Source organism: Rhinoderma darwinii, chromosome 2 (assembly GCF_050947455.1).
Source record: "Rhinoderma darwinii isolate aRhiDar2 chromosome 2, aRhiDar2.hap1, whole genome shotgun sequence".
NCBI classification, from domain to species: Eukaryota; Metazoa; Chordata; class Amphibia; order Anura; family Rhinodermatidae; genus Rhinoderma; species Rhinoderma darwinii.
The window spans coordinates 215,975,238-215,990,332 of record NC_134688.1 but is presented as its reverse complement, the minus strand read 5'-3'; the positions used below and the strand labels follow the sequence as shown (position 1 = coordinate 215,990,332).

The window sequence follows — 15,095 nt, the reverse complement described above, 5'->3', positions numbered from 1 at the left end:
CATAACCGGAAATGTAGCCATATTTGTTGTCCCTTTTTAAATTTGCTTTTCAGACTGAAACTCTGTTTTGTTGGTCTGTTCTATCAATGATACAATTACATCAGCTTCTCAGTAACTGCTGAAAAAAGTGACAACCAATATGGCAGCGCTTCCTGTTGTCACTTGTAAAAATGTCCACTGCAACCAAGCAGAAAAATACCAATATTTAAAAGAAACAAAATGAGCAAACTTTGGCTGCTGCTCTAACTACCGATTTACTAATATATGGTTAGTTTTAGGTTTTGGGTAGAAATACTTTTTGAGTGATGCCCTAGTTCCAACTGTAGCTTTATGTATACGTCTGACAGATTAAAGCAAGTGAACTATTTGATTTTTGTTGAAAGGAAATGGTTGAGTACATTGCTAAAATAGGATATTACAAAATACCAGTTGGAACGGTTTCTGACCTATGGAACCCTGACGCATTAAAATCACTTCTGACTGATTCTGCTTAGTGCTTGATAAAGTCCGTGCATATCTCATATAACGTGTGTTTTGTGCTTCCTGCAGATTCAAGACTGGTCAAATAAATGGGGATTTACTGATCTACCATGTCCTTCTGACTTTAAAGCCATACTATGCCAAGCCATATGAGATAGTGGTAGATCTCACACACGCTGGGCCCAGCAATCGCTTCAAGACAGACTTCCTTTCTAAGTGGTTTGTGGTTTTTCCTGGCTTTGCTTATGAAAATGTGACAGCCGTTTATATCTACAACTGTAACTCCTGGGTGAGGGAATATACGAAATACCACGAGAGGCTGTTAACTGGACTGAAAGGCAGCAAGAGGCTGATTTTCATTGATCCATCAGGAAAGTTGGCTGAGCATATAGAACACGATCAGCAGAAACTCCCAGCTGCCACACTTGCTTTGGAAGAGGACTTGAAACTGTTCCATAATGCGCTTAAACTGGCCCACAAAGACACTAAAGTGTCCATAAAAGTAAGTGGAGATTTACTATTAAGTGTAATTGTAACCTATCCGAAAACAAGATTGCTTTGATACTTTTACAGGTGTAAAACCTACATCACTATGGTCCATGCTTAGATAATTGAAAATCTTGTAGGAATTTTGTAGAAAGCGAACATTTAAATGGACACTGCAACTTATTCTAATCTAATTGTGTACCTGATATAGACCAACATTGTAGTTTACTTACTGTTAAAATTTTAGTTCTTTTATTCATGCAAATTCGGTGAAGTTACTGCCACTAGGTGTCACCCTTCCTGTAATCTGCTGTCCACCCCCTGTTGTCAAGAAAAGTCCATCCCTGGTTAGATAGCAGAATTGATGGCTTCCAAAATGGGGGCTGTCACTTCTCTGTCTGTCCAAATAAGCCTGTGGAGAGGGGAGCAGGGAGAAAATGTAAGTCAGACACAGACACTTCCAGTACAAGTCAGAGGGGAGGGGGAGCAGAGAGAGAACGTGTGAGACACAGGCTGCTGGTAAAATTTCTATGTCACCCTGCTGGATTCTCAGCTACACTTTTCGTTATTGCTGTATAATCTCTATGTCAGTGGCGTAACTACCGCCGTAGCAGCAGTAGCGGCTGCTACGGGGCCCGCGGCATGAGGGGGCCCGTGTGGCCCGCCGGCACGGGCCCCCACCATGGCCGGAGGCTCCGCTAGCAGCCGCTATGGCTGCTACAGCGGGACGCCACTGAACACTACGGCAGAGCAGGGAGGTATCTCCCCGCTCTGCCATTAACTGGTTCCCGACCGCTGGCTGAATTTTTACGGCCAGCGGTCAGGGTCCTTAAAACCCGAGCCATAGACTTTCTACGGCTCGGGTTTTAACTTGCTGCCCGCACGATCGGGCAGCTGAATGTCGGGTCTCCGGCAGTCAGTGACTGCCGGGGACCCTGAGGAGAGGATAGAAGCAGCTTTCGCTGCTTCTGTCTTCTCCGATCACTTGTACACAGCGTTCAATGAACGCTGTGTATAGGAATAGAGACAGCAGCAGCGGCGCTGTCTCTATTCCTCCCGGTGATCATATGACTGGTCACATGATCGCCGAGTGCCGTTAGTGGCAGGCTGCTGCTGGGTCTAACTAGACCCAGCACAGCCCAGTTAGTGACAATCGTCACTATGAGAGGGCTGATTTCCCCTGTAACTGGGGCTGCTGTGCAGCTCCAATTACAGTGGAAAGACATGGTGTGAAAGAAAGAAAAAAAATATATAAAGTTCCCCAAAGGTCTTCTTTGACCTTTGAGGGACAGACCATAGTAATAAAAAAATAATAAAGTAAAGTGCAAAAAAAATGTAAATAATAAATACACATAAAATACCCACCCCAAAAAAAAACGTTCCCCCCCCCCCGCCAATCATTGTTGTAATGCTAGCGCTGACCCAATTACCCTAATATAGACATGTAATATATAAAAATTTACGGTAGACAATGGCGATCACAAATAAAAGGTCTATTTTAGGGTAAAACTATGTTATTACCAAAAAAAAAATTGCTGAAATGTAAAAAAGCTTATTTTTTTACTATTATTTTCAAAGTTTATGAATAAAAATTCTAAAATAGCAAAAAAGGTGTGTATAAAAACGATAAAAAATGAAACCTGCATTGTCTACGGAAAAGACGTCGCAAAAATCACGTCATTAGCCCAACAAATAAAAAAGTTATAGCCATTTAACTAACATGTGCTAAAAATGGCTAAACGGTGTCTGGTCCTGAAGGCGCAAAATAGAACAAAATACATGTATCCCCTCTCCACAGGATATCCACAGGACAGGGGATACCTGTGTGATCGCTGGCAGTGATAAGGAGAACGGGGGACTGAAAGTCCCCTGAAGTTCTCCATCACAAACCTCGGACTTCCGGGGTCTGTGTCGGCAGCTCCGTAGAAATGAATGGAGCGGCGGTCGTGCTTGTGCGCTTGTGTGACCAGCGCTCCTTTCATTTTTATTGAGCTGCGCAGACGCCGGAAGTCAGAGGTTTGTGATGGAGAAGTTCAGGGGACTTTCAGTCCCCCGTTCTCCCTATCGCTGCCAGCAATCACACATGTATCCCCTATCCTGTGGAGATCCTGTGGATAGGGGATACATGTATCTTGTACGGCACACTGTAGGTCGCATTTTTTTAGGAGGGGGGACGCTGTATGGCGTTCCCTACAGGGGGGAACGTTGTATGGCGTTCCCTACAGGGGGGGGGTGACTGTATGGCATTCCCTACAGGGGGGGAGCTGTATGGCGTTCCCTACAGGGGGGGGCTGTATGGCGTTCTCTACAGGGGGGGGCTGTATGGCGTTCCCTACAGGGGGAGCTGTATGGTGTTCTCTACAGGGGGGGCTGTATGGTGTTCTCTACAGGGGGGGGCTGTATGGTGTTCTCTGCAGGGGGGCTGTATGGCGTTATCTGCAGGGGGCTGTATGGCGCTATCTACAGAGGGGGGGGCTGTATGGCGTTATCTACATGGGGGGCTGTAAAAAAGGCACTATCTACAAGGGGGGGGGGTTGTGTGACACCCAGGGGAGGGGGGGCCCCAGTCAAAAGTTTGCTATGGGGCCCAGTCTTTCCTAGTTACGCCCCTGCTCTATGTGTAATAGAGATGGGAGAGCAGGATTCTCCTATTCTCTGTGTGCAGTTTATAGAACACATGATAGCCATTAGTCTCCACCCACTAGCTCAGAGACAACTGAGAATTAGAGTGCGAGCCTGCAGTGGGGGAAAACTGCTAAATAATGCAGAATACAAGTCATATAATGGGCAGAAATAGTTTTATTCCTCATGTATACACACATGGCAGCAGCTTATTCTTAAGTTTCCTGAAAAGTTAAGTTTATTAATTGAAACCTTATTCTGTGCTTAGGAGTCCAGTGGGCGGCCCTACTCAGGGATTGACAGCTATGTTTATGTTCTCTCATACAGGACAGTTGGTCAATCATTGAGTGAGACTGCCCACTGGACACTTGTGTGCATACAAACATAGTTGTCAATCACGGGGTAGGCCCGCCCACTGGACTCCTAAGCCCAGAATGAGCAGAGGTTTAAATTACAGATTATAGTGAGTTGTTTTTCTTTAAAGCTACTTATCAATTTGCTCTACTCCTCCTGCTCTGTAACATTATGCCTTCAGAGCAGACCGCTTTTTCATTGTTACAGGTTTCTTTAATATGGCATTATACTGTTAGATTATTAAAACCGCATACAGAGTGCCTATCCACTCTTTTGTATGAAGCCACAGGAACTCTGGCTGCATACGTGCTCCATACACATTACTTCTTAGCCAATATATGCTTTTTTATGAGTGTATGTGTCCCACTTTGATTCACTGATAATATAATTGTATTGTTTTTGTAGGTTGGTTCTACAGCTGTCCAGGTCACTTCAGCTGAGAGGACACGAGTTTTGGGACAGTCTGTATTTCTGAATGATATATACTATGCGTCTGAAATTGAAGAAATCTGTCTAGTGGATGAAAATCAGTTTACCTTAACCATTGCCAACCAAGGAACACCTCTCACATTCATGCATCAGGAGTGTGAAGCCATTGTCCAGTCTATCATTCACATACGGACTAGATGGGAACTATCACAACCAGATTCCATTCCCCAACACACTAAGATTCGTCCAAAGGATGTTCCAGGAACACTACTCAACATTGCGTTGCTTAACCTGGGAAGTTCTGATCCAAGTCTACGGTAGATATTCATTTATCTTTTCTATCCATACATATCTTTACAAATAGTAAAAAGTCATATATCAATGTGTGTATTACATTTGTAAACTCTTTTCAACAACTCATTTCCGTTTTAGTCTAAAAAAAAAATAAAAAAAATCTTGCGCTGACAGATTATAGCAAATTGGAGATGATGGATACCTATTTAGGACCACTTCTGGAGCTACATCCAGCTGTTAACTCTTGAAAGACTGTAGATTTCACACTACAATTGGAGAATGCAGTCCCCGTATTGCTTTTACATTATAGCTCCTTGGCAGATTTGAAGTCGTTGTACTGACATTGACCAAGACCCTTCAATAAGTCACTTTCGGGGGAGCAGCAGTCTGCATGGCCCAGTGATGAAAATGCAAGAGCTGCTTGTACCTATAGCCAATATTTTATACCGAGTGGATTCAAGGACTGACTTTTGCTATGCGTTTACTACATTCTCATTATTGTATCTTATACTGTATATACCCATTCAAAAATTTGTACAGCACCGTGTCTAATACGCCTAGAGTTACATAGCCATTCTTTTTCAGAGACCCAACTATAATATGAAGAGATTATTACTCTGTATAAGACATGCGCATATATAAATGTTTGTATGTAATTGCATGTGTATTGGTATCAGTTGTGCAAAGTATTGACAGCTTTGCTGGATAGTATTGACTTGTGTACTGTATTGTCTTTCTTTTTGCAGGTCTGCTGCCTATAACCTTCTGTGTGCCTTAACATGTACCTTTAATTTAAAGATTGAAGGGCAGTTACTGGAGACTTCGGGTCTTTGCATCCCTGCAAACAATACACTTTTTATTGTCTCCATTAGCAAGACACTAGCAGCTAATGAACCACATCTAACGCTAGAATTTTTGGAAGAGTGCATTTCTGGCTTCAGCAAATCCAGTAAGTACCAGTTCTTGGTAGTAGTCGTAGTACCATGTACTATTGGGTTTGGTGAGTACTCGGTAATAATTAATCAGGACCTATTCTAAAGTTGTAGTATTTTTCATTTGGTTGCGAAGATGAACATAGCCTTTACGTACCACTTTGGCTGTGTCCACATCAGCGTTGCCCTTGCGTTGAGGGGTTCCGTCGGAGGTTTCCGTTGGGTTAACCCCTCAACGGAAAGACAAACTGAAACCTTAGCTTCCGTTTCCCTCACCATTGATCTCATTGCTAATGTTGCTAATGGTTTCCATTTGTCACCGTTGTGACAGGGTTCCGTTGTTCTTGACGGAATCAATAGCGCAGTCAAGGTTTGTTTGCCTTTCTATTGAGGGGTTAACCTGACGGAAACGTCCGACGGAACCCCTCAACCGAAACGCAATGCTGATATGAACAGGCTCTTACTAATAGTCCAGGAATTCAGGACTGCGTAGTTGTCATTGGGTCTTTAGTCTGAGCTTGGCACAGGGGACTGCTGTGTGGGGAAAAAGAACATTGATGTCTTTGAAGCGGGTTTCACTTAAAGCGTTTCTACTGGTTTTTGGTAGTGTTTTTGTAGTTGATGTGCGTGCGTGTCAGATTTTACTTTAACTCTTTTTTCTGCGGGGTCACTTTCCCCACATTTGATAAACGCAAAACCTGAATTATAAAAAAAAAAATCATATATCCCCCCCCCCACTACCCATATATTTTCTGAATACAGACAACTGGCATGTTGTGAAAAATGCTTCCCATCACTTTAGTCATGGGTTATCATTTTGCATTAAAGCTAAAGTTTAAAAAAAAACAAACACATTTTTAAAAAAAAGCACAGTCATGTTTGTGGATAAAGGTCTGATCCAAGCACAGCCTAAAGGCCCTATTACACTGGCTGGTGCACCGAGCAACGGGACAGCTCGTTGATCGGCGCTCGCTTGCTCCTGTCACACGGAGCTATGGATAGGGACGAGCGGTCGTTACTCGGATCGCTCGTCCCCATACATTATTATCATGTCTGCAGCGTGTTTCCCTGTTTACCCAGAGAGATGTGCTGCCGACAACGATAATATTTTACTTTTTTAAAACGATATGATCATCAGATGAACGAGCGTTTTCTCGTTCATCTGCTAATCGCTGCCCTGTTCACACAGGGCAATTATCTGCAACAAGCGTTATATGAACGCTCGTCTGCACGATAATCACCCAGTGTAAAACCCCCTTTAGATGCACAACATCTCCGAAAAAGAAAAGTTCAAGATGTGTAGATTTTATACTTGCCACTTTATTCCTAGGTCTTCATGCTTAGAATCACCAGACCTAAAGAGACCAAATATCTCTGTAATCCAGCTGCCAGTAAACATCCGCGGTGCAGGGGTGATTAGATGTGTAACTTGTCATTTTCTCATCCTTTTCCTCTCCCTATCGGAGAGCACATACCCTCCCTGATTGGTAAGAGGAACATATGAGGTGGAGAGGTGGCTGCACTCTTTCAATTGTAGTATATGGAGGTAACTGGCATAAACTACAGTGGAGAGAACTGTGCTTATGTGTGGCTAACTTTACTCTTCCTTACTGGAGTGTCAAATGGGGGAGCAGGGGATCGCAATTCTCCCAATAAGTGGAACCCCCACCTATCTGTCACATACTGCCGATATGTCTCATATAGGACTATCCCTTCAGCTTGTATTTCGGCCCTTGTGAGTTGTACAATCTGATTATGTCGCCTTCTGACCAAAAAAAGGTTGTTTACCACTGGTTTAATGTCCATGATGTGTTACAGAAGTCCTTGGCAGGGAAAGAGTTAGTCTATAGTGAAGTATTAGAGAGCCTACATACTTAGCATTTAGGTTTTTTGTGGGGTCACTGGTGTCAAAACGAAGCATGCTTTAGGTATGGTGTGTCCGTTGTTTTTTTTCCATCCGTTTTTCTCCTCCATAGGCCTCTCTATAGAAAATTGCTTCAAAAGCATGTGTTTTGTTTTCTGTGTTTTTTTATATACACGTTTGTTGTTTGTACATAAGAATGTACATAAGTTAGCAGTATGTAATAGGGATGTCACGATACCAGAATTTGGACTTTGATAACGATACTGTGTGTAGTATTGCGATTTCGATACCAGTCAGGTTTGAGCGCAGCATTCAGGGGAATAGCGGCGGAGATGAGATTTCTCTGATCTCCGCCGTTATAGAGCGGGGCTCCGGCTGTGTAATACAGCCATTGCCCCGCTCCTGACATTAAGTGCATGCGGTCAGCACGAGGAGGTGCTGCCAGCACTGCACTAATGAGCGGCGGCGCAGGCACTGAAGACAGAATGTGGGGGTGTTTTGTAGTGCGCCCGCCATGTTCTGTCTTCAGTGTCGCCGCTCATTAGTGCAGCTCTGGCCGCATCACGTCATCTGGACGGCACGCACTTGCCATGACTCAGGAGCGCGGCAATGACTGTATTACACAGCTGCAGCCCCGCTCTCATACATTCATGTGTTACTATACTGAGCTGTGCGGCGGCCGCACAGCTAAGTATCGAAATACATGAAATAACGGTATCGAACCGTTTGGGGATGCAAAGTATCGAAACAGTATCGAAGTTTCGATGCATCGTGCATCCCTAGTATGTAACAGTGTTTCATCTGCAGATAGTGTCCATTTAGTCACCGTTTGTAAGTTCAACAAAAGTGCCTCCAGCCTAATGATGGCCACAGCGGCCGTTTCTCATCTGATAGCCGATTAAACTGGAAAAAGTTTTAAAGCAGGTCATATACATGTTCCTTTTCATAGAACAAATTACCATTGGTTGGAATTAATCCTTTTAGTACCATACACATAGAAGATAATTGTTGGCTGTTTATCTCATTTGATACAGAGAAATGTTTTGCTCATGGTGGCTATGGCTCAGAGCAAGGACGGATTATAGATGCCAGATGGACAACTGGTGCCAGATTGATTTTTAAGTGGCCCAACTAGAACTTTAAAAGATCGAATTAAAAAAAAATAGTCAAAGTTTGACGCCATTACCAAATCTGGCTCCTGGGACTTGTCTAGTCCGGTTAAAAAAAAAATTGTTTTGAAAATTCTATACATATATAGAAGTAATGGATTACGTATGGGAACCCTCCAGGTTTGTCTGTACAATCGGAGGACCGACCTGCTTCCATGGATTTCTGTGTGATTGCTAAAGAAATGTTCAAAGTCTAGATAAGTTTGCAACAACAAAACTTGTTCTAAATGGGATTTGTGAAAAGATTTAATTAATTTGTGCTTAAGCAAGAGTTCATACACTGTATAGCAACCAGTAAAGTCACAATACTGAATCTGCATGGTATTATGGGGTTTACATAGAACAGAAGTGTTAGTCGCACCATCTTAATCAGTGCTGAACAGTAGAATGTAAGATATCGCTCTGCTGTTGGTGGAAATATAGTATCTATGCGTTCGATCTGCTATGGACTATGGTTGCATGATGCATCGAAATTTCGATACTGTTTCGATACCGTGCGCCCTCAAACGGTTCAATACCGTTAATTCATGTATTTCGATACTAAGCTGTGCGGCCGCACAGCTTAGTATAGTAACACATCAATGTTAGAGCGTAGGTTGCGGCTGTGTGATACAGCCAGTGCCCCGCTCCTGAGTCCTGCCAAGTGTGCGCGGTCAGCATGAGGTGATGCGGCCGGCGCTACACTAATGAGCGCCAGCACTGAAGACAGAACATGGCGGGTGCAGTACAAAACACCACCATGTGTTCTGTCTTCAGTGCCTGCGCCGCCACTCATTAGTGCAGCTCCCCGGCCGCATCACCTCATGCTGATCGCGCGCGCACTTATTGTCAGGAGCTGGGCAATGGCGTTATTAGACAGCCGCAGCCCCGCTCTAACGGCGGAGAGCAGAGAAACCTCTAATTCTAAGACGCCTATTCCTATGAATGCTGGGATCAAAGCTGACCGCAACATTCAAGGGGGAAATGAGAAGAGGGGATGCCCATTGGATCGAATTACAGGGAATCCCTGTGACGCGATTGAGGGACATACCATATATGGGCAGACATCCCAGGGTCCATTGAAGGACAGTACCCAGGCTAATGTACTGGCATATGGATATATGCCAGTACATTAAAGTTTAAAAATGAAAACGTTAAAAAAAATTAAGTAATGTTAAATAAAATAAAAAAAATACTACACGCGTTTTTTACAATAAACATTCAAATAAGTCTCAATACATAAAATATACATATTCGGTATCGTCGCGACCGTAATAAATTTAGTGTAATTTATGATGTATATGCAGTTATAAAATAAAAACTGCTTTCTTTAACTTATTAATGTGAGGCACGAGGTGTGATGAATTTTGAACCTCCATGTGCCTCACATTAATAGTAATTAACCCCATCATGTACCTCACACATTAACCCAATGTTGTCCATTGACTGAGGAACATGATGGGGTTAATTACTATTAATGTGAGGCACATGGAGGTTCAAAATTCATCACACCACGCGTCTCACATCAGAAAATGGAAGAACTTTTTTTTTTAAATTATTGTTGGCAAAGTATAGTTTTGGTATCTAGTATCGCAATACTACACAAAGTATCTGTCTCGAAGTCCAAATTCTGGTATCGTCATAACCCTACTATAAACAAATCCGGGTGAAGTGCTCGAAGAACTCTCCTGATCTGTACATCTGGCGGTTCACTGTGTGAGCTTGATTTCTCAACTATAGGCAGTAGTATGTATTGTTTCATCTCATCTCAATTCATCTATGCTGTGATTTATTTATTTTTTTTCTTATTATTTTTTTTAGTATACTGATATGTTGAACTACTTTTTTTTTTCCAGGTATTGAATTGAAACATCTGTGTCTGGAGTACATGACCCCTTGGTTACTGAATCTTGTCCGATTCTGTAAACTCACTGATGATGCAAAGCGGCAACGTGTCAGTGCGATCTTGGACAAGTTGATTACCATGACCATAAATGAGAAACAGATGTACCCTTCCATACAAGCAAAAATATGGGGCAGTTTGGGACAGGTAAGCAAACAGCAGGTACTAATCAGAAGTCACCTACATAAATTCTTCCTGTTCTTGTGTGTGACCCTTTAAAACCTCTTAAAGGGAACCTTTCTGTGACTTCTGCCCTCTCTCAGGGCAGCATAAAGTAGTGACAGACATGGTTATTTCAGTGATCCATCACTCTGATAGTTTAGTGATTTAGGTTAACTTATAGTTTGAATGTGAGCTCTGGAAGGAAGGTGTTTGGCGTATTCATGAGCTGCCGCTCGCCCTAACCAGCCACTGATGATTGACCGCTATAGGCTTATGCATAGTAATAAGATGAAAGCTGTCAATCATCGACGGCTGAGCGGGGGTAGTGGTAGCTCATGAACACGCCGGACTTCTTCCTCCCAGTGCTCGAATCGCGCTGCAACAATCAAAATGTACGCTTTTTTTTTTAAATCACTAAATAATCAGACGAGTCCGCTGGAATCCACGTGTCTGTCACTATTTTATGCTGAGCAAGTTTACTATAAACACTATAAAAGATTTAAAGGGAACCTGTCACCAGCATTTCACCTATTAAACTCTACTCACCTGTCGCTGGCCGCTGCTGTCAAAAGTTCATTGGTATTATCCCGTCTCCTAAACTCCTCTGACCGTAAATAATGGTCTGCAAACATTTTGCGCCTTTTATGGTAATAATCCGGCAGTCTCATTCGATTCTTTTCTTGAGCCCGCCCACCGCCAAAAACTGGCCCACCGTGAATGCCGAAAGCTTGTCTGAGCGTGCGCATGCGCCCGCCATGTATGGCCCGATACACTTCATCCAAGCCTCCAATCTAGTTACTGCGCATGTGCCGCTATGGTGTCCCGTTGTGTGACATCAATGCGCAAGCGTGGGATTTTTTGTGTGTTGTGGGGAGGCGAGGAGCTGTCAATAAAAAGTAAGGAGGCGGGATTTACTCGGAAAGACTTGAGGAATGAAGATATGACTCTTTTCAAATGAAGATCTGACTCTTTTCAAATGAAGATTTGACTCTTTTCTGCTCATTAGCATACGGCGCAGGAACACTAACAAACTGAATACTAAAGGTACAGAGCTGACTTAGAAGATAATTATAGGTTATATAAAAATTATTTTTCACCCTCTACCACCAGGTTTTGCTGGTTTAAGAGGTGAAATGCTGGTGACGGTTTCCCTTTAAAGCATGCATTCTCTAGTTTAGACAAAGTAAGGGTTTATTCACATTGCGTTTGCAGTCTACGTTAAAGGTACGTATTGGGAGTATTTCCCAACGTATACATGCGACGGATGCTCCTGATAGATGCCACTGTATAGGCATACCGTGGCACCTGTCGCTCATAGACTCCTATGGAGAAAACAAAAAGTGTACAGGGTGGTATATATTTTTTGCAGGACACCTCTGTATGGGATATACAGTAGAAACTACAGATGGAAAAAAAGGTAAATCGACGTATACCATCTCAATGCCAAAAAGACAATCGGGTGAAAGGGGGGCCTATGGATACGTTTGTATGCGCTGTGTGCTTTCTTCGTGCATATGCTAAGTGTACACTACTGAAGCAGTGTGAATTCATCCTAAAAAAAAATAATCTGAACTGCTAGATTTGTGGCATTTTATCGGCGACAGGAAAATAATTTTATACACTAATGCAAGTGTTGGCCAATATTTTAATTGAAATGCACACAACTTCTTAGGCTTTGTTCACACTAATGTCATGTCTTTAGTTCAAAAGTTAATCTGCCGCCATACCTTAATTGATGCGTCCCCTGATTCAATCACTGTGTATTTGATGTTTTTCGGTGCTTCCGTTTACACGCAATCCGCTTGGGGACGGAGGCGCCTAGAAACCTCAAATAAATGGTGCTGGATTCAGGGGGAAGGCAGCAATTACGGTATGGCGGCAGACTTTCTTGAGCACATGACAGGTGCTCTAAGTAAAGCAGTTGCGTATTGTTCAGATTTTGGCCTATGGTTGCATCTTTCTATTTGATATGGTGTTGAATACGGACTACAATTCATACACATTACTTACCCATACACTTTAGATGAACTTTGGCGGGATTGGGAGACCATCTAATTTGTATGAATGTGTCCTGACTCTCTCCTGACAACAGATGTCGGAGGGAAAGAAGGATCGGGGCATGTTAGATTTCAATATGCCCAATTCTTTGTTCTCACAGGAAATAGGCTGCCGCATGAAGGTGTCTGGCAGCGGTTTGTTCCCCAACCCCCTCTAATGAGGACACATGCACGCCTGGTCTAACGTGGATGTGTAAGGGTAGCTGTTGGCCGACAGCGCTTTAAGGGTTATGGCCACTGGACTAGATCAAATCTGTCTCGCCAATAAAGAACTTGTTTGTTCATTGCTGCTACCTTATTAGCATATAGTTGAGAAATGGCAGCAGCTAATAGCTCATAGTTTGGAGTTGAATTACAATTTTTTTATATAATTTTTTGAAGTGTAATGATTTTTCTTTATTTTTAATTAGATCACAGATCTTCTTGATGTCGTTCTTGACAGCTTCATTAAAACCAGTGCAACAGGTGGTCTGGGATCCATTAAAGCTGAGGTTATGGCCGATACAGCAGTTGCTCTCGCATCTGGCAATGTCAAACTGGTTTCAAGCAAGGTTTGTCTACACCGTGTATACTCAAAACCGGTATAAGAGAGAGATTTATGCATAAAATAAGAATCTTCTTTCTTTTCCAGGTTATTGGAAGGATGTGTAAAATAATAGACAAGACTTGCCTCTCTCCCACCCCTACGCTGGAGCAGCATCTCATGTGGGATGACATTGCCATACTTGCCCGATACATGCTTATGCTGTCCTTTAATAACTCATTGGATGTGGCTGCCCATCTTCCCTACCTCTTCCATGTTGTCACGTTATTGGTGGCAACAGGTCCTCTTTCTCTTCGAGCTTCCACCCATGGACTTGTTATCAATATCATTCACTCTCTGTGCACCTGCTCACAGTTACATTTCAGTGGTATGTATAGATTTGTTGTAGGGCAGGTTGGAATAACTATTTTTCACAGCGGTCCAAATGAATTTTTCATGTTTGAAATCTGTGGAATCTTATCAGTAGCTCCTGGCAAAACTTTTTAAAGTGGTCAACCCCTGAAGGTCCTTGATGACCGGATTGCTGGAGACCTTCTCTCAACTAGCTTTTATCTCTGGGGAAGCATTACTCTGCTCTGGCCAATAGAGGCGCCCCTGGGCAGGGAACCCCCCATATATACATTCTTGTGTCCTGAAACAGGCAATTACTTAAAAAAATAAAATAATAATAATACACTTTGCTTTTTTTCCAGTGATCCACCATTACATGAGCACTTCATACAATTTCTGAAGTTATGCTTTCCTCTATTTTATATTTAAGAAGTTATAGCTGACTATATAGAAGACGTCTAGTCCCGCATTTATATTTTTTTAAGAGCCTGTTCACACAGTTTTTTGCAGTCGGATCTGACTCAAAATTCCTTCAAAAATGTTGAAGCAGATTTTGAACTGCCTGTACTTTTTTTCGCTGCGTTTTTTCACCCGTGGCCATTGAAACTAATGCAAGGATCGGTTGCATAAAATGCTACGAAAAATGCTCAAACGAGCACTGCAGGTTTTTCTGTCTCCCATTGATTCAATGGGATGTCTGAGGTGGAAACCGAGGCAAGAAAGGACATGCCGCTTCTTTTTCATAATAGCGGCCAGAAGCTGCCTGGGAAAAAAACGCCTCTGCCTTCCATTGAAATAGAGGAGATTTTGGCGGTTTTTGGTGCCGTTTCCGACGCGGTCTCTGTGTCAAAATTGGTGCCAAAAAACTCTGCGTAAAGTGACCCACAGGCTGCCTCCTTATTTCTTTTATCACATATTGAGTACTGTGTAGCTTTTTGAGAGAGAGCTCCGGCAATTCTTTGTATAATGTGGAGAGTTACAGTTTCCCAGTATACTGTCTGTATCAATTCCTCATGGTTTTCAAGTTCTCTGCTTGCGGTCATGGAATTGGAACCTTCAGTGTTTACTCCCAGTAGATAAAAATCTGTACTAGTGATAGCTGCACGGACTGTTAGAAGAGAGAGATCTGATAACTGTACTGTAACGAGTCCTGCACCTGTACGTCAATTACATAAGGAATAGAGGTTTATTCACTGGTAGTAAACAATGTGAATTCCTAGTAAATGACTGCAGAGATCTTGAAAACCGTGAGGAATTGCTACAGAAAGTAAGTTGAAAAATTGGGTAATTTTTCAGAGTATAAAGAATAGAACGCTCTATCCACACCTGCATTGTGGCTTCTGTGTATAACGAGAGCCATGACACTGTACCCGAATCCATTGTATGACAGATGTCCGACGGACCCCATTGATTAGATTTGAGTCGTATTGACGGCAGGAATTGCAATGCATGCTGCACTATTTGTCGTCCAAAGGAATCGCTGACGCACA

The 15,095-nt window shown here is 42.8% G+C and overlaps 1 protein-coding gene across 1 annotated transcript in view; it reads left to right on the top strand.

The window, feature by feature from the left end:
- The window catches only part of NF1 (neurofibromin 1), a 191,913-nt gene that overhangs the window by 137,795 nt on the left and 39,023 nt on the right, over positions 1-15,095 (top strand). The window contains exons 36-41 of the mRNA XM_075852828.1: positions 550-982; positions 4,348-4,688; positions 5,412-5,614; positions 10,466-10,659; positions 13,142-13,282; positions 13,363-13,642. Coding sequence (XP_075708943.1) covers positions 550-982; positions 4,348-4,688; positions 5,412-5,614; positions 10,466-10,659; positions 13,142-13,282; positions 13,363-13,642 — 1,592 coding nt within the window. The remainder of the gene's footprint in view (positions 1-549; positions 983-4,347; positions 4,689-5,411; positions 5,615-10,465; positions 10,660-13,141; positions 13,283-13,362; positions 13,643-15,095) is intronic.